The 19,197-nt window shown below is 39.8% G+C and overlaps 2 protein-coding genes across 2 annotated transcripts; both read left to right on the forward strand.

Annotated features, from left to right (window-relative positions):
- The first annotated feature begins 1,831 nt into the window (after window positions 1–1,831).
- LOC141719406 (uncharacterized) lies at window positions 1,832–3,909 on the forward strand. The gene is made up of 3 exons (XM_074521785.1): window positions 1,832–2,926; window positions 3,134–3,703; window positions 3,835–3,909. The coding sequence occupies exons 1-3, from the start codon at window positions 1,832–1,834 to the stop codon at window positions 3,907–3,909; spliced, it is 1,740 nt and encodes a 579-aa protein (XP_074377886.1).
- A 1,198-nt stretch (window positions 3,910–5,107) lies between these two features.
- On the forward strand, window positions 5,108–5,923 carry LOC141719407 (uncharacterized). Its single transcript, XM_074521786.1, has 2 exons — window positions 5,108–5,342; window positions 5,568–5,923. The coding sequence occupies exons 1-2, from the start codon at window positions 5,108–5,110 to the stop codon at window positions 5,921–5,923; spliced, it is 591 nt and encodes a 196-aa protein (XP_074377887.1).
- Window positions 5,924–19,197: the final 13,274 nt, after the last annotated feature.

Below are 19,197 nucleotides of genomic sequence, written 5' to 3' on the forward strand. Positions count from 1 at the left end.
CGCGTGTGCCCCCCGCATTCCAAAGGGATGACGGGATGCGGCACCGCGAGCACGAGCGTGCCCCTCCGCGAGGAAGGCCCGGGAATTTCTACCGGGGATATCAGAGGAATGGACGAGGAAGAATGGGATATCAATACGGAAGAGCCCCTTACAATGGTAGGAGAGGTGGAGCGCACTCCGCTGGAGAAGCCCCCGCCGTTATTCCCGTAGCTTCTCACAGCGTTACTGGTAATGGGTCTGGAGCGCGTCCTCATGACCAGGACGGCGGGCGAATTCAAGTAAGAATGCAGAACAATGATGAAATTCCGCGACGCGGTCAAGGTGAACCTCGCGTACGGGAAAATGTACAGGACCAAAATGGTAACATGCCACCGCTGCAGCCTCAGGGCGAGGGGCGGCGAGATCCTCCGCCACACCCGGGGGGTAATCAAGGGGAGTTTCAGCAAGTCGCAGAGCAACCCCAACAGCCTAATGTTCAAACCATTCCTGGGGTAGGGACGTTTAATGTGAACGACCTCAAGCGGTTACTCAACCATCTTGAGGGAGGAAGAGTAACGGCGACTGCGCAAGCTCCTTCTCCTTTTGCTGCTGTTGTGAGGGAGGCGCAATTGCCCGCGGGATACCGGAACACAACCAATGACTTGCGTTTCCACGGGAACTCTGATCCTGTTGAGTTCTTGGGGCGTTTTAACATTGAAGTGGATGTATATCAGGTACCTGATTTGGCTCGATGCCGTCTCTTGGCAGCCACTTTCAGAGAAGGCGCTCAGCAGTGGTTCCAAAAGCTTGGTCCAGGTGTAATTACATCCTGGGAACAGATGAAAACTTTGTTTTTGACACAATTCCAAGCCGCGGTGAAGTACATACCACCTGTTACCACGCTGGCTAATGTGAAACAAAAGGAAGGAGAAAGTTTGACTTCATATTTCAAGAGGTTTAATGTAGAATCTACTTTGGTGAGGGGTGCAACTGGCGAAACGTTGAAAATATTGCTTATAGCTGGGCTGCGTGTAGGGACGGATTTCTGGAAACACCTACAAGGGAAAGACCCAGTGTCATTGGCTGATGTGCTCGCACAGGCGGAGTCGTTCAAAGCAATCGAGCAGTTGCTTGCAGAAACAAAAAAGAATGATAATACCTATAACTCCAAGGGGCGATCCAAGAGAAGGGACAGATCCGTAAGCCCGGATTATCGGCGAAACGCCAGAAGCCCTAACAGGGTAAATGCTGTGAGCTCGCGAAGAGAATGGAACCCACCATCGAACTACGAGAGAAGAGTCAGCAATTATACACCGCTGGTGGCGTCCATTGATCATATCTTCGAGGTAAATAAGGACAGGGGAATCTTCAAGAAGCCCGACCGTCTAACTTCATGGCAAAGCAGAGACAAAAAGAAGTACTGTGACTACCATGAGTCTACTGGCCATGACACCCACGAGTGTCGTCACTTGCGGGATGAGATTGAGGAATTGATCAAGGCCGGACATCTGGGAGAATGGATCGACAAGGTGAAGCGACGCAGGGGACTTGATGATAAGGTTAAAGATGAAAGACAACCCCCGCGCGCGGAGGATGTTGAGAAAACAGCGGAGGTCAAGTTCCAGAGGGCCGGCAGTATCAGGGCAATTTTTGGAGGACACCCTTTTATTGGTGACAGTAATCGAGCACTCGAGAGAAACGCGAGAGAAGCACGACATCCACCGCTCACTAACATCCACAGCTTGGAAGATAGACCCCCGAAGGTCTTTAAGGGGAGTCCGCTGATATTACGTTCAGGGAAAAAGAATCTAGGTGGGTGCATCATCCTCATAACGATGCGCTGGTGATTACCATGCTTATTGGGGCAATGAACGTACATCGAGTGTTCCTGGATAATGGGAGTTCTACAAACATCTTGTATTATAGCACCTACAAAAAGCTGGGTTTCCCAGATAGTGACATGTATTTTGAAGATGCGCACGTCTATGGCTTTACTGGGGAAGCAGTGAGAGTTATGGGCTCAGTCAGGCTTCCCGTCACGCTTGGGGAAGGGGCTTTATCGGTTACTCAAATGATAGATTTTAAGGTGCTAGATCAGGATTCCGCGCACAACGTACTGGTCGGCAGGCCTTGGTTGCGTGCGTTCAGGGTGATAACCTCGATACACCACTTGATGATAAAGTTCCCAACACCAAACGGCGTTGGCAGTCTGAGAGGGTCACAGTATGAGTCACGTGACTGCTATCACAAGGCTGTCAAGGAATTTCGCAGAAGAAGGTATGAAGGGAAAGGTCTCCCATTTGAAGATATAGAAGATATTCATACAAAACCGAGTGGAGAGGTCCATGCCCACTATTTTGTTGAGAACCCCGGAAAGGAAGAAACCAGTACCTCTGGGAACTCTTTTGTAACGCAGGGACGTGTTTCGAAAATCCGTAGTGTAGAAGAAGTGGTGGTAAGTCATACAGAGGGAATCACACAGAAAGAGGTTAACGGGGAAAAGTTGGAAGGGAGAAGTGAGATTTTGCAAGGTCTCGGCGATAACTTCAAGGTTGATGCTCCTCAAGAGAAGGATGCGCCCTTGAATGAAGTTGAGGTTGATGCTCCTCCAAACGAGGACGCGCCCTCAGATGAAAAAGTGGAAATTGAAGACCCCCGAGACTTTGATTTCGATTTGGATCCCAGGATCCCTACGCCTATCGAAAAAACGGGACCGGCCGAAGACACAATATCTATTCCAGTTGATAAAAATGACCCAAGCAAGGTTTTGAAAATGGGATCTCAGTTGGATGATGAGATGAGAGGAGGTCTTACCCGCTTTCTAATTGCAAACCTTGATGTTTTCGCATGGAGTCATTCAGATATGATAGGGGTCGACTCGGAAGTAATGTGTCACCGTTTGAATATCCTCCCGAATTGCAAGGGCATACGTCAGAAACGCCGCCCAGTAAGTGGAGAAAGGGCGATAGCATTAAAAGAAGAAGTAGACCGGTTGTTGGAGGTGGGGTTGATCAAAGAATCGTTCTACCCCGAATGGCTTGCAAATTCAGTACTGGTGAAGAAACCGAATGGGAAGTGGAGGACATGTGTGGATTTCACGGATCTCAATAAGGCCTGTCCAAAGGATAGCTTCCCGCTGCCAAGAATTGATCAGTTGGTTGACGCGACGGCAGGACATGCATTGTTGAGTTTTATGGATGCATACTTCGGATACAATCAAATCCCGATGTATGGCCCCGATCAAGAACATACATCCTTTATTACGGACAAGGGGTTATACTGTTACATAGGAATGCCGTTTGGCTTGATTAATGCTGGCGCGACCTACCAGCGGTTGGTAAACATGATGTTCAAAGACCAAATCGGGAGAACCATGGAAGTGTATGTGGACGATATGCTGGTGAAATCTGAGGTGACAACTGACCATATCAAGCACCTGATGGAGATGTTTAATATTTTGAGGAGGTTTCGTATGAAATTAAATCCGCAAAAATGTGTGTTCGGCGTGGAGTCGGGAAAGTTTCTCGGGTTCATTGTCAACCACAGGGGAATTGAGGCCAACCCCGCGAAGATCAAGGCATTATTGGATATGAAGTCACCCACCAATGTGAAACAGGTGCAGAGTTTGACTGGGAGAATCGCCGCGTTAAATCGATTTGTTTCGAAGTCGTCTGATAGATGCAAGGAATTTTTCAAGGCGATTAGATTAGCTGGGAAAGACTTTGTATGGACGTCAGAATGTGAAGAGGCTTTCAAAAGAATCAAGGAGCAACTGGGACATCCTCCCATGTTGTCAAAGCCATTGGATGGGGAAAATCTAATACTGTACCTCGCAGTGTCTGGGTATTCGATCAGTGCGGTTCTGGTAAGAGAGGAAGACGGGCAGCAATCACCAGTGTACTACGTGAGCAAGCGGTTACACGACGCTGAAACTCGCTACACAAATATGGAGAAACTGGTTTATGCCCTGATTTTTGCGTCAAGAAAATTGCGGCCGTATTTTCAAGCCCATAGAGTTGAGGTTCGTACAGCATACCCGCTGCGACAGGTTCTGCACAAACCAGAGTCATCAGGCAGAATGCTGAAATGGGCTGTGGAGTTGGGACAGTTTGATTTGGAATATGTGCCTCGAACAGCGATAAAAGGGCAAGCCTTAGCCGATTTCTTGTTGGAATTTGATTCTGAAATTGATGATAAAGCTTTGGTGATGCTATATCCACCTCATGTCGAGGAGTCTCTGGAGGAGTTTCCGCACCCTTGGTGGATCTTGCATGTGGATGGGGCGGTTAACAATGGAGGAGCAGGTGCGGGCATAGTACTTGTATCTCCGGAAGGCCACCACCTGATGAGCGCAATTCATTTCAAGTTTTATGCAACTAATAATGATGCGGAGTATGAGGCGTTGATTAATGGTCTGAAAATCGCTCTGGAAATGGGGGTGCGAAACTTAATTGCAAGAAGTGACTCAGAGTTGGTAGTGAATCAGGTGAATGGGGGATTTCAAGCGCGAGGCCCGCGAACAGAATTATACTTGAGATGTGTACAGCGCCTGATTGGAATGTTCAAAGAAGTTAGATTGGAATGCGTTCCGCGGGAGAAAAACAGTAATGCGGATGCTTTGGCAAAAATGGGGTCGCAACAAGAGGCTGTGTTGTTAGGATCCATCCCTCTTGAAATTCAGGAGGTTCCTAGTATCCCAGAGATAGAAACTATGCAAGTGGATGAAGCTCCCAAGGAAACATGGATGACGCCCATTTTAGCTTACATTCGCAAGGGGACACTCCCCGAGGATAAGTTTATGGCTCGTCGACTCCGTTATCAAGCCGCAAGATATGTGATATACGATGAAGTCCTATACAAGAGAGGGTTCAACCAACCTCTGCTCAGGTGTGTTGAAGAAGAAGAAGGAAATTACATCCTAAGAGAGGTGCATGAAGGAATCTGTGGTAATCACTCGGGGGGTAGCTCGTTGGCAATGAAAGTGTTGCGCCAAGGGTATTATTGGCCCACAATGAGAGAATATGCTACAAATTTCGTCAAGGCATGTGATCGCTGCCAGCGCTTTGCAAACTACTCGTCTATGCCGACTACACTCTTGACGCCTATGGCAAGCCCATGGCCGTTCGCCATGTGGGGAATTGATCTTATCGGAGAATTGCCGAAAGCTAAAGGAGATGTCAAGTATGCAGTGGTTGCGGTCGATTACTTTACGAAATGGGCGGAAGCTATGCCACTGGCTACTATCACTGCAAAGAAAATCAGAGATTTTGTTTTCAACTCAATTGTATGTAGGTTTGGAATTCCTTACAAGCTGGTCTCCGACAATGGAAAACAGTTTGATAGCAAGGAGTTGCGACAGCTATGTGAGGAGTTAAAAATCAAGAAGGAATTTGCGGCGGTCTATCATCCTCAAAGCAATGGACAAACAGAAGCTGTTAACAAAATAATAAAACATACTCTCAAAACCAAGCTGGAGGAACGTAAAGGGAATTGGCCTGAAGAACTCCCGAATGTGATGTGGTCATACAACACTACACCGCGATCTACTACGGGAGAAATGCCGTTTATGCTGACTTACGGTTACGAAGCTATGGTCCCCGTGGAAGTTGGATCGGGATCACTTCGCAGAGACTGTTACGGGAAAGAAGACGCTGAGGTTAATCAAAGGCTTCATTTAGATCTCTTAGAGGAGACGAGGGAAAATTCTCAGCTAAGGCTAGCAGCATATCAGCAGCGCGTCGCAAGGTATTATAACAAGAAGGTAAAAGGACAGTTGCTGAAGGTGGGGGATTTGGTACTTAGGAAAGTGATGCCAAATACAAAGAACCCCCAACATGGAGTGTTTGGAGCTAATTGGGAAGGACCGTACAGAATAAAGTCTATCCTGTGGAAGGGAACTTATCACCTTGAAGACATGGACGGGAAGCTAATTCCGCGAGCTTGAAATGCGGAACATCTCCGAAAGTATTACCAGTGAGGCGTGGCTTTGGCCCCTTGCGTATTTCTTTTATCATTTTGATTTATGCCCAGTTTATAGGCTAGAATTAAATAAATTCCTCCTAGCCTAGGGGGGTAGTGCATGTACTACTTACTTTGGGACTAGTTGAAGGGTCATTTTTTAGAAATAATTTCCTCACAGAGCATAGTAGCCGTGGGACTGGTGCACTTTTGACATCAGAGCGCATTATAAATAAAGTTTTGAAACTTTCCCAAAAGATATTTGCTCAATTTGTTTGATCTCATGACGCGTCCTAGGTATAGGGCGCGCCCTAAGCTAGGGTTCTATATGAAGGAAACTCAAGAAAAATACTGTTTTAAAGGACGCTCCTAAGTTATTTTGGTTGATGCTCCTTTAGACTGGATGTTACTATAAAAAAAATGCTTGTCAAAGACGCGTCCTACGTGAAGGATGATGTATTTTGGATCAAATGTGAGTCGCGTCTTGATTGACAGTTCTATTTGGATGTTAACCGAGGTAATGGCTGCTAAAAGGAGCAATAGAACTTGAGTAAAAATGTAACTAGGAAGTGTACTATGTCCAAGGACGCGCCCAAGTAATGTTGGTTGATGCTCTTAATTTGAAATTGAAAGCAAGTCCCTACTGAGGACGCATCCTCCCTGGGGAAATATTTCCAAGAGAACGTTAAGGCATGTCAAACAGTTAGGAGTGTCCTATCGTGCCTTGTGCCTTGGTTAAACACACAAGTACAGTGTAGTGTCGTGCTCATGTACTTTTCAAGACAAACAAAGACGCGTCCAACCAGAGAGGACGCGCCCACAATGGATATTTGCTTGAGAAAATAATAACAAATTAGTCGAGGGCGACGCGCCCTAAACACAAGGCGCGCCCATGTAAATGATTGAGTAAAAAGAAAGAGAGAGTGCAAGTGAATGAAGTTCAAAAATAGTCTTTACAATTTGCAAGGCTTCAAAGGGCCTGTGCCTTTAAAGATAGTTCAGAAAAAGTACATAAAAAAACATAGGACGCGTCCTAGGCAGCAGGCGCGTCTTGGGGCTTGTCCTGGTCATTTGCAGGGGGAGGTTGAGTTTGGAGTGGAGCAGGCTCAGGGGACGCGTCCTCTGCCTCTAAACCCAGAAAAATCCTCTTGTTCTTGATGGATTCTGCGGCCCTGACCCTGAAATCGTTTACCCATATCTGGGTATCTGCATCAAACTTTGAGAATGTATACTCTGGGTCGTTGGCAATGAACCCAGAGCACCATTCTTCAAATCCAGCTTGAAAGCCGTTCTGATAAACCAGTTTTTTCTCCCCTGTCCATCCGTGCAGCCTATCATCATTCAGGGCGTCAAGCTCCAACTGCATGGTGGAGTTCAGGGTGATGACGCTGTCCACTTGCTTTTCCATTGCAGAAACATTGCCTTCCAAAATAGCTTTTTCTGTTTCTAGACGCGTCCTCTCCCCCACCAGGCGTCTGATTTCAGTATCTTTTTCTTGTGTAAGCAGGGCAATGTGTTTTTCCAGAGATTTGACCTTGTCTTCGGCCTGGCTCTTTGCAGTGTCAGTAACGGCAAGTCGCGCCCTGAGCCTGGCGGCCATATTAGCACTCTGTCTGGCGTGCAAGTGAAGCTCAGCTGCCGCCCTCACCATGGCCTCCTCTGTTTGCTGCTCCGTTCTAAAAGTCCAACCTCTGACTTCATCCTCTGTGAAATCCCCAACAGAGGACGCGCCCAGGTATCTGAGAACGAAAGACTGGTCATCAGGAACAACCTTTTGACGCTTCGAGGGCGCGTCCTCCATCCTTTCGGGAATGTCTAGCACAGTGGTGTCAATTATCTTAGGAGGAGGGGAAGGAGTTGCAACAGGAGGTGGGGTTTTTGCCTTTGAATCGACCTTTGCAGGAGCCTGTTTTCTTGCCCTTAATTTTTTGGAAGCCCCAATTGCAAATCCTTTGGGGAGTGAGGTCATATCTGCGATATAAACATAAAAGAGGATTAGTTATGTACAAGAAGACGCGTCCTGACATTAGGACGCGCCCATATCATGATATAAAGGTCAAAGTGCATGACAGAAATAGAGAAATGCAAAGATGTATAAATAAATGTGAGAGTGACGCGTCCTAAAGAAGTGACGCGTCTTACCTAAGATGTTTTCTGTGATAAAAGGGACACGCCCGGGGGGTAGGGCGCGTCCAAGGTGATAATGCATATATAAGGTAACGCTTATAGGACAGGCTAAATGTGACGCGTCCTAAAGACGTGACGCGTCTTATATATAATGATTACCTTGCTCTAAATCCACTTTCTTGTTGACGTCTGGCTGAATAATTTCTGTGGCTTGGAGCCCTTTGGATTTTTCAGAAGCGGTGAGGATGGGTTTCCCATTGTGGAATTCTCGAAATTTGCAGAGAGAACCCACCCGTGAGGACAAAGCTCCTATTTTCTTCAAATTTTCCTCGGTAATCATGTCTTTGAGGTTGAAATGTTTTTCAGCATACTGCAAAACCTTCTCTGCTCTCTTCTTCTTCTTTCCTGTAAGCTCTTTCTGGGTTCTTTTGTCTAAAAGAAGGGATGATAGGTTACAATAAGGAAAATAAAGAAGAGGATTATAAAAGAGAAAGGCGCGTCCTGAAAGAGAGGACGCGTCCATAGCATTGAACTCACTTGGTTCCAAGTTGAAGCGAACGCGCGTCCTTTTGACGTCATAAATGTAGAAAAATGGCTCTTTCCAGTCTCTCTCGTGGCTAACTTTGCCTTCATTAAATCCTTTGTTGTTCAACCATTTGTTGACTACCAGGAAATGGTACCCGGGAATTGATTTTCTGATGCTGTAAAAGAAGCTGAATTCTTTCAATGAGGGCGCGCCCAGCCTCAAATTATGGTACATAATGTACAAAGCCCAGGCTAGTTTGTATGAATTTGGTGATAGTTGGACTGGAGCCACGTCGTACCATTTCAGAATTCTCTTAATGAATGGATGTAAGGGCGCGCCCACGCCTAGGGAAATCAGCTTTGAAGTAAGCACCATTCGGGGGATCCTTTGATTCCCGACGTTGAAAATATGTGGCCTCATGGTTCGAAGAGGGCGCGCCCAGATGCCCTCCATGTCATAGTACTTCATGTGCCATTGAATTTCCCAGTCGGTTGCAGTTGAGTCAAGAGCTACGCATGCCAGCTTACCCTCTCTTTTCCTTCTGGCATTCTTCTCTGCTTCAGTAAGGGTACTGAGCCTCGTCCAGTCACAATCTATTTCTATATCTGAAGGTTCCCAATGCTCTAGGGGAGGATCAGATTTTTTAGGAGATACGTGATACGTCTCAGGGTCAGGAATCCTTCTTTCGAATTCAGTTACACTGTGGGGGGACGCGTTCCCAGAAGGAGCCGCGCCCTGAGAAGATGACGCGTCCTGTGTGTTTGATGCGTCCATATCAGAAATAGCCATTCCTTGAGGTTTTTTGCTTGTAGTGGGGATAATTTCGTCGTCCGTCCAATCTTCGATGGCGGCCCTTGAATGGAGAATTGGAGTTCTTTGCCTTTTGATTCCCTTCTTTTCCATTCTTGAAATTATGGGAACATGGTCCATGGAGTCAGAGCTAGAATCAGAAATTATTGAGTTTTTTGATTTGAGGGAACGGAAGACGCGTCTTTCTGCTCTAAGGAAGGAATTCGTCCTGTGGATGTTGGGAAAGTCGGGTTTAAAAGAGATCAGGTGTGGGGAATAGGTTCCAATACGCTTGTTGAGTGCTTTAAACGGGTGAAATGGTGAAGAAGAAGACGCGTCCTCCAGCTGCAAAAGAATGAATAAAAATTTGAGGACGCGTCCAAATAAAAAAAAAAAAAAAAAAAAAGAAAAGGGGGGAAAGATGGAAGAAGGATATTGAGAGGGCGCGTCCTAAAAATCTACCGCAGGGGGTGTGCTACAATGACGCGTCCTAATAAACCTTTGGCCCTATATACCTTTGTTTGGGACAGCTTAAACATGTCTTAAATTAGGAGATACAGGACGCGCCCTATAGGGAAGACGCATCCAACATGATTATAATCATGGAATGTTAATCGACTGTTAACAATTTGGGGGAAATATGATGAAATCCTAGAAACATGTAATTGGAAGATCAGGGAAGCTAAACGTGTTACATTTACCTATACATACATATATACATACAAATGAACATGAAGAGCAACTGATATGAACAAAAAGCATACGAACGGTTTCTTGCTCATTAAAATCAATGTATTTGGCCAAATTAAGAAATAAGAGGAGATTTATGTACCTTTTGAGTTGAGGAGTGGATTGAGCTAAAGAAATAGGGAAATGGTTGGATAGATCGCCGGAACTTGAACCTCGAAACTCCTGTTTGAAAAGGCGGCAATGGCGGTTGTGCGAGAAAGGAAAAAAAAGATGGTGGTGGTGGTATGGTGCAACTAGGGTATTTATAGAAGAAGGACGACAGCTGTACACCACATGCAGAAGTTGAAAGTAAGACGCGTCTTCCTGTCATGACGCGTCCACATATTTTGAGCCAAATTCGCTTGGAAAGAAATTCCAATTTTGTTTTTTACTGCAAATGGAATTTGGGGGGTAGTTGTTATACCCAAAATTTGGCATTGGATTGACTCGGGTCAAACGCGGGTTAATTGCAGTCAAATTCAGTATTGCGTTGTGAAGGTAAGGACGCGTCCAAGCCCACAGGACGCGCCTACTTGGGAAGGGATATGTTATGAGGCGAGAAGAGTGCATGGTCAAGGAAGGACGCGCCCAGGCTTTATGGACGCGTCAATATTTATTAAAGTGCTTGGCAGATGAAATCTTATGGTGATGGGTGCTTTAGGACGCGCCTACTTTAGCAAGGATGCGTCATTGAAAGTGAAATGTTGTGCACGATGGTTTAGAGGGGACGGTGCAAGTCTAATAAGGTTAAGGACGCGCCCTGTATTTTAGGACGTGTCCTGTGACTTTACATGTTATAAGAAATGATTAAAGCAGAGTTGGATTTATGGAGGTTAGGACGCGCCCACTTGGTTAGGACGCGTCCTGTGTTTGATCTATATATTTTTGATGTTGAATTCAGGACAAAGCTTGCATGGAGAGGAGCAATGGAGGATCATTTTTACTAATGTATTTGTTGCAGGTACTCTCTGAAGAATTCCCTCCTTGAGACGGTCAAGGAGGGGGTGTCCGTGAAAAGCTTGAAGGCCTCCAGGGGTATGCCTGATGATTGAAGGCCTTCTCCTGTATTCAACGGGTGTCCTCGTTGGGGATGTGGGGTTTACTTTGGTGTGTGCTTTGGGAGCTCTGTTCTTGTATTCAACGGGTGTCCTCGTTGGAGAACTTTGGAGTCATCCTGCACTTTGCACCCAAGAGCTTGGGATCACCTGTCCTGCTATCTGGTGGGTTATCCTCATTCGGGGGACAGGGACGCGTCTGGCATTTGGGGTGAACTGTGGCTATACCTGCGTTCGTAAATCAAGGGAGATAGCTGTAGCGGAGTGTTATCCTTGCGCAGGGAGATGCACTATCCGTGAAGTCCTACGATTACGGACGAGCCTTGGGCCTTCGCGGTTGGGCCTCATAGTTGGACACTCCTAAAGCTAGCGGAAGATGGATATCGGATGGGCTTCTACTGGGCTTAGGAGTAAGAAGTCTCAACGCATTAGACTTCTTGTTCTACGAGAACTACGTCAGGCTTGATCCCTATATAAAGGGTACGTAGGCACATTGAGAGGGTAAGAAGTTGAGAGCTGAAAAGAGAGCCACCACTTACTCTGATCAATCTCAGCCTAACACAACCACAATCGGCCACACACCGCTTAAGTTTCCGGTAAAGAACCACCGTCACAGATCTTAGTTCCGGCGAGAAACCTCAATCTTTGTTGTTACCAAATTCCTCCGTCAACAAAAAGAAATTTGTTTTCCTATTTCCAGTTCCATGTGTGTATAAAGTGGTTGCATCCAGTTGGTAAACGGTTTTTTTTTTGTTTTAAAAACTTAATATTTTTGCTTATAAAAAAAGTATTTTTTTTCAATATTAAAAATAAATGGCCTACTTATTAAAACATGGGTGTAAGTGTAACAATAATAATCATACATAAAGTGAGTTGTAATAAATGGATGAATGATTTTAGAGATTTTTTCAAAAATACAATTTTTTGATTTTTTTTTCAAAAATAAGAATTTGCAAACCAAATGCAATCTCAAAAACCCGTTAGATGTAGTAAAAAAAATTGAGTACTTTTTCAGAAAAGTTGCTGTTAATTTTTGTTGTAAACCGGTATTTTGTAATTTTTTTGAAAATATGATAAAACTGCTAACAAACTTTAAAAAAAATATATATTTTTGGTAATTTATGGTGATTTGATTGACATAGACCCATTTTTATTCCTTTTAACTTGTAAGGAGCATGTCACCCGTATCGAGATAGTTTAATATTAAAAAAGCAAAAAAAAAAAAAAACAGATGAATAGTTGTATCAGGTTTCCTTAACCAGTAGTAACTACAAAATACCCAGCAGATACCAGGGTGCATCTTTACTAGAATGAAAGGTGGTCTGTACTATTATAACAAACATTACAATCAAATGCCTTTCTATGATGAAAAGGTAATTCTTGACTTTTGTTTTGCATGTTTTGACTTCACTAGACTCATTTCTCATTATCATTCTTCTCTCTTAATGATGTACGGATTATAGGGTTTTGATTTATTTTTTTTTACTTTTAGTTGCATTCTTGTCTTGTATCTTGAGTGACCTTAATGTGAGTTTATGTTTGTTTGCTATTATGATTTTCAGAGCCCTTGGGATACAGGCTCCTATGGTGCCTAGCCAAGGTACAGTCTCCATACATTGAATGTCCTCTGTTGTTTTTAGTATCTGTTGTAAATGAGTAATGCTAACAGAATATGAATGTATCCACCAAGACTTTAGATGAATATAGAAAACTGATTCTAGATATTTAAGAAAAAAAAAATTGCAATCAGAAAAGGTGCTTCCAGATCTTGAATAGTAAGAGTACTAGATTTTATTCTCACTTCCAGCTCCCCATGTACAGTTGAAATGCTCAAATGAACTGCTGCTATATTCAGTTGCTCCTTATTAGTAGTTTACAATTCAAGAATATTCAAGAATGAGAAGGCTTATCTATGGTTGTTTATAAAACTACTGAAGCTGTTTTAGTTTCCCTACTTTTCTTTATACTGCTATACTCCATTTTTCTTCTCAAGCCTGGACACATGTTTTACCAAAACTTTATCCAAGCTTTCAAAATCTGCGACACTGCTCCCTCCATCACTTCCCAAAGGAAATACTTTCAGTTTCTCATTTTGTTACCGATGAACTGGCGGTTTAACCAAAATCTTATCAAGGTTATTTTCATGTCCATTGCTATTTTCTTTGTGGTCAAGTGATAGAGCTTCTGCAGCTTCCAGTATTGGCTTCACTGGGAACCAAAGCATCAACTGAACAATTTCAAGGACTCCCCTTCTTTGTTGTTTAAACATCCTGATTACCTTTCTGATTTAGATCAATATTTTCTTTCCCTGCTGGACCTTTGAAAGAAATTTCTAAAGAATTTGGGATCGACGGCAATGAAGTACGGTCAGTGCCCTTATCACTTCTGTATAGCTGCATTTTCCTTCCATTTCTTGCTTCTAGGATTTCGCTTTCAAGTCGTGACATGCATTTTAACATATCCTTATCTAAGCTTGGACTGACCCATCTTTTTGTGTCTGGTCCAAGGCCCAAGTTTGCTCCCTTTCAGTTCTCTCACCATTTGATTCATATTGTTACTGTTTTTCCCTTTTGGCCTCTTCAATATTTTTCTTAAACTTCGAGACATGCTTTCTCATTAGCATACTTTCAAGGTCCGAAACAACCCAAGCTGAATTATTACCACAGGCTGGACCTTTATCTCTTTCATCCAGCTCCAATTTTCTTTCAAATCTTGCTTCTAGGACTTCTTCAATTCTTGACACGTGTTACACCAGAGTCTTATCTAAGTTTGTAAATTATATGAACCATCTTGCTGTATCTGGCCATAAGACCAATTTTGCTCTTTTTCAGCTTTTTGGCCATTTGGCTCATATAGTTTACAATTTTCCCTTGTGGCCTCTTCAATCTCTTTCTTAAGTTTCCAGACATGCTTTTCATTTAAAACACTACCAAGGCCTGGAACACCTCAGATGAATTATTAATGCAATTTTCAATCATGTGATCCTTAATAATCATCTTCCTGGAGTTCTCCCTTGCCTCATCAATTTCTTTCTCGAGCTAATTAGACTTCTGTTTAACAAGAATACTACCCAAGTCTGCATTTAATATATTGCCTTCAAAACCAACCTTTTCATGATCAGGTTACTGTTGTTGTTCTCTGTACTCTTCTCCAAACTCATCGTTTTTGCAGTTCTTAGCTTCTTGCACCTCTCTTTCAAGTCTGGTCGAACGCTTCCTCAGAACTTGTCTAGGCTCGGAACTTCCGTCTCAACTTGATGCCGATATGTCCTTGTTCTTCCTGTTCCAAAAGAAGACACTCTCCTGGGAAGACCAGAAGCTGGTGCATGATTAGAAGCAGCGTCTAGGGCATGCTGGTCGATGTTCTCCGCTATAGCAAGAGCTGCCCTCAGTCTACAAGTTGCAATAATAGTGACTAATGATGCAAGTTCTTCATCTTTTAGGCATTTAAGTCTCACACATATGTCGACAAGCTTTTCTTTGTGATGATTTTCTGGGAACCGTTTCTTGTATTTCCGTTGTCTTGACTTGCCCACCAACACTACAGCATCAAAATTATTAGCATTGACAGATGCGGATGCAAGTTCTAACCCAGTATCAGATTCACATTCTGAAGATAACCCTTCAATATTATCATCATCTACATCTGGATTGTGACCTATTGTTCGCAACATCCTTAGTTTCATCTTCAGATGTGCAATTCGCAAGCTTAATAAATGCAGCTTTAAAACCTGCAGCTACTTGTTTATCCACCTCATCTAATGTAGTTTAAAAGATGTACTGACAGTATGTGTTGTATATTCCCCGACATTTACATTTGATGTTTCTATTTCAGTATGTCGTATATGATTACCCCTATAGCCTTTGCAGCTTCATATGCTTCAGCTGCAATATCTTAGGCTTTCAACAGCATAGTTTCAACTTCTTTAGTTTAAATCTTGCGAGAAATTGTTTTGCCATTTAAATTAGTCGGATAGCAATAAGTTATATACCTGGGATGGGAGTCAAGGGTCCAAACCTTACTGTAGCTAAAAACGAAGAGTTAAAGGAAAATCCATAACTAAAATCATGTTTAGGAGGCTAGTCAACACTAGAGCATTTTCACTTCAGAAACAAATTAAGAAGTGATAACACTGAAATCATGTCAGAAATATATATAGTTTTGGTGAAACTTCAGAAAGTTGAGTTTGCTTATACTTATGTATAAGGGAACATGAGATTCCTATTGTAAGATGATAATTCTTTTCTTAATTTGAATTGCAGTATAGTTGCAGTAATTTTGATCAATTATACTAGAACTGAAGTTTCTGACTTGTTTGTGTAAGATTCTCCTTTTAGTTTAAGCATGTTTTGCAAATTTATTTGGAATTTAATATCTTTTTCTTTTTCTTTGCCAGCACCGCGAGGTTTTGCTACATTCGATCAGGCCATCAAAGGGAGGTTGGCAGCCCTTGCAAATGTCAAACCTCCCTATCCTGACATGATGGAAGATTCAAAGGAATTCAGGAAAAGAATGGGAGGTCCAAAAGTCACTGATGCACTTCAACCATATTCAGGTTTAGTAATTTTTTTTTTGTTTTTTAGCTAACATTTCACAGTCTTTCTTGTTTTTTAATATTTATTTATTCATTTTGTTCTGCAGGAGCAACAGACAGATGTGAACTTAGAGTTCACTTCTGCCCTCCCCCATGGTTTTACAACATCCATGGGGTTTGGATAGTTGGTGATGTGGATGGAATCTGGGTTGTTCATTGGATTCCTAGTGGTAAACAACAGAGGTCCAATAAAACTCTAGCTGCACAGGTAAATCCATTTATATTGATTTATTCTTCAAATTTGACAATATTTAGAAATTTATTTCAATGTATGTTGTCATGCAGTGTCTAGTTCATAGTTTATAGGGGTTTTCAGTGGTGTTTTATTTCTAGTTATTATATCCTATATAATTAGTGTAAGACACTTAAAATAGTACGACTAGATAGTTTGGTCGTAAGGGTTAATAAGTTCATTTAAAACCTAAAGCTAGCTATCACACACGCTACTCAATATAATAAAGATATAGTTTTTTCAATTATACTCATTCTAATCATTTATCATTCTAATCATTTATAATATGTAATTATTTTAGATAAAAACCTTACATAAATATCAAAAAACTATAGAACCAAATGAACAAAAAAACAAATACATAAACAAAAAAACTGGAAAAATGTAAAAATAAATTACATTAATTATTTAATACATCAGATATTACAACAAATAAATATTTAATTAAAATAAAATAAAAAACAAAAATCCAAATTAAAAAAATCATAATAGGTGTGAAAATACTACCAAATGAACAAATAAAAAACAAATAAACAAAAAATGTAAAAAAAAATAAATAAATATTTTATAAAACATAATACATGACATGTTAAATATATTTTGCATTGTATTAATATAAATTAAGTTTTATTATAGAAAGTACAATAATCGGTTATGAAAATTATATCATGGTTAGACATGAAATTTTTATATTATAAATTTTAGAATACATATGTTCTTAATATTTATATTAAAATATTAATCACAAATCAAAATATCTAACAAAATCATATAAATTGAATATTTTTAAATATATTTAAATCATTATTTTTGTAAAAGTCATAAATGAAATAGTTTAGTTGTAAATAAGTATAAAAATAGTTTATTTAGAAAAATAAAAGAATTTTCATGTGTAATGTACCACTATATTGAGTAAAAATAATAAAACTTTAATATTTATTAATTTCAAATTATTAACAAAAACAAGATGTCTAATAAATATAATAAGTTAAAATAATAAAATAATAAATACTTAAATATAAAACATCACTAAAAATTACTTTTATTATAGTATTACTAATATTAAAATTAAGGTATGGTTTGGTAGTCATGGGTACATTAGTAATTTACATGTAAAGAAATAAGAAAAATCATAGCAGATGATGTGCCAAGTGCAAGTGGGAGAGCATATATGTTATGTAGTAGGTTATATTAAATGCATGATAAAAAACCTTAAAACTAAAGAGGACTAAAGTAATAAAAAAATTATATATTTCTAGACAATTAAATAATTAAGGAATAATTAATAATAATTAAAAATATTTCAAAATGTATAATTAGTAATTATTCTTTTTGATTGTATAATATACAATTCAAAAAAAATATTAATTTAAAATTCACTTTGCAAAAATAAACGGGATTGAAATATATTATTTTACAATTTTTTATATAAAAAAAGTAAAAATTGGTGTGAAGAATTTATTACTAAAGTAATAAAATCTTTATATATTTCTAGACAATTAAATAATTTAGGAAATGTTTGAATTATATTAAATACGTGTTATATAATTATTTGTCACTCTAAGTTTTAAAAACATATGGTATAAAAAGTTATTATTTATAACTCTAACAAAAACAAAATTTTTAACTTTGTTTTTTAAAAAAGAAATAGTAATTTTAATTATATGAAACAGTAACAAATAATAAAATAATTTTTTTATTAAAAACATGTATTTTGATTGTATTTGGGATTTTTTATGAAAGTGGATAAATTCATAATGCTATACAATAGAGTCATAAGTTTACAAACAAAAAAATTTATCACTTAAAAGGAGTCGAACAAAATTTAACCCACCTATAACTTACCTATTTGTTGTTTGTTGCTTGGTCGCCAGGAAGTTGCAAGCAATAGGCTAAGAAATTTGAAAATCCATTTCAAAATGGATAATGATGAACATAACAAGTCTTTATGTAAATTGTATTTATAATAATAATCCTTTCCCTTTTCTTTTGGATTTTTTACCAATATATCCCATTTTAAAAATTGATTTACAAATATGTCCTATTTAAAATTATATTTACAAATATATCCCATATTTAAAATTTCTTGTATTTTTCGATTAATCATAGTTAACTTCACAATTTCACAGATTTAAATTACATATATAACCTTTATTAGCAATAATTGAATGAACATATTTACCACTGTTAATTACTTATAGGAGTTTTTTTCATAAGTATTAAAAATATAGTAAACTGGTATATTATAAGGAAGACACAGAACTACCGGTACAAAATGATACATAAATCAAATATACAAGAAGTAACAATAATGTGCAGATTGTTAAGTTTAAAATTGAGAAAACTTGAGTTTGAAACAACCAACAAAGTACAATTCAATGAAATCAATAAGCTTGTTTTGATTGATTTTAGGAATAGAAAATTAGCAACATGTGTTGCAGACAGGGTTATGAAGTTTTTTTGGACTATTATTATCAAATCAATTGAAAATATTAAATGATAAAAAGAGAATAAGAATTAATGATTTAAAAATTATTATCTTCTGAGATCTGAAGATATAATCAGTTATATCTTGTCAAAAAATAAGTAAGATAAGTAATAAGGAATTGACTGAGATAATTTTTAAGTTATAGCTTAAAATAACTTCAAATCTCTCTATTAGGTAATAGGGGCATTCAAGTCATACAAACAGACATATACTTATTTTTATAATTTAATAATAGTCATATGAGTTAAATGGGAGTTAGAAACTAGCTCTAGGATATATTTATAATTATTGAAAGAAAAGGGACACAATGATAAATTGAGACATTAAACTCTAGGATATATTTATAATTATTGAAAGAAAAGGGACACAATAATAAATTGAGACATTAATTTATGATATATTATATAAATTCTAACTTCTTTATGTAATTGTAGCAACTCCTTACTGTTGATTCAAGCACTGAGATGTTGATGAATGAATACTGGAAGAGTATTCATGGTGTGCATCATAATCCATCATTATGGATTCATGAAAATGCCAAACATTCCTTCCATAATCTGAGGCGACAAATGCCAGATTATTTCCATCAAGTTGCTGCCATGGGAAGTCAAGTTATTGCTTTGCTGTGGAAGTTGGGCATCAAGCCAAATTGTTTCTACAAAAGGGATCACTTTCTAGGAATCTTGAAAAAAAGTCAAGGTGTAGATGTGTATCTTGATT

Source organism: Apium graveolens, chromosome 4, assembly GCF_009905375.1.
Source record: "Apium graveolens cultivar Ventura chromosome 4, ASM990537v1, whole genome shotgun sequence".
Lineage (NCBI taxonomy): Eukaryota > Viridiplantae > Streptophyta > Magnoliopsida > Apiales > Apiaceae > Apium > Apium graveolens.

What these genes read in the sequence shown, in the direction of transcription:
- LOC141719406 (XM_074521785.1), top strand. Translation starts at nt 1,832, where the DNA reads ATGCTTATTGGGGCAATGAACGTACATCGAGTGTTCCTGGATAATGGG. An exon ending in TACGTCAGAAACGCCGCCCA is followed by an intron (nt 2,927 to 3,133) that starts GTAAGTGGAGAA and finishes AGAATTGATCAG; the next exon opens with TTGGTTGACGCGACGGCAGG. An exon ending in GATTAGCTGGGAAAGACTTT is followed by an intron (nt 3,704 to 3,834) that starts GTATGGACGTCA and finishes GTATTCGATCAG; the next exon opens with TGCGGTTCTGGTAAGAGAGG.
- LOC141719407 (XM_074521786.1), top strand. Translation starts at nt 5,108, where the DNA reads ATGTGGGGAATTGATCTTATCGGAGAATTGCCGAAAGCTAAAGGAGAT. An exon ending in CAAGGAGTTGCGACAGCTAT is followed by an intron (nt 5,343 to 5,567) that starts GTGAGGAGTTAA and finishes ACGGTTACGAAG; the next exon opens with CTATGGTCCCCGTGGAAGTT.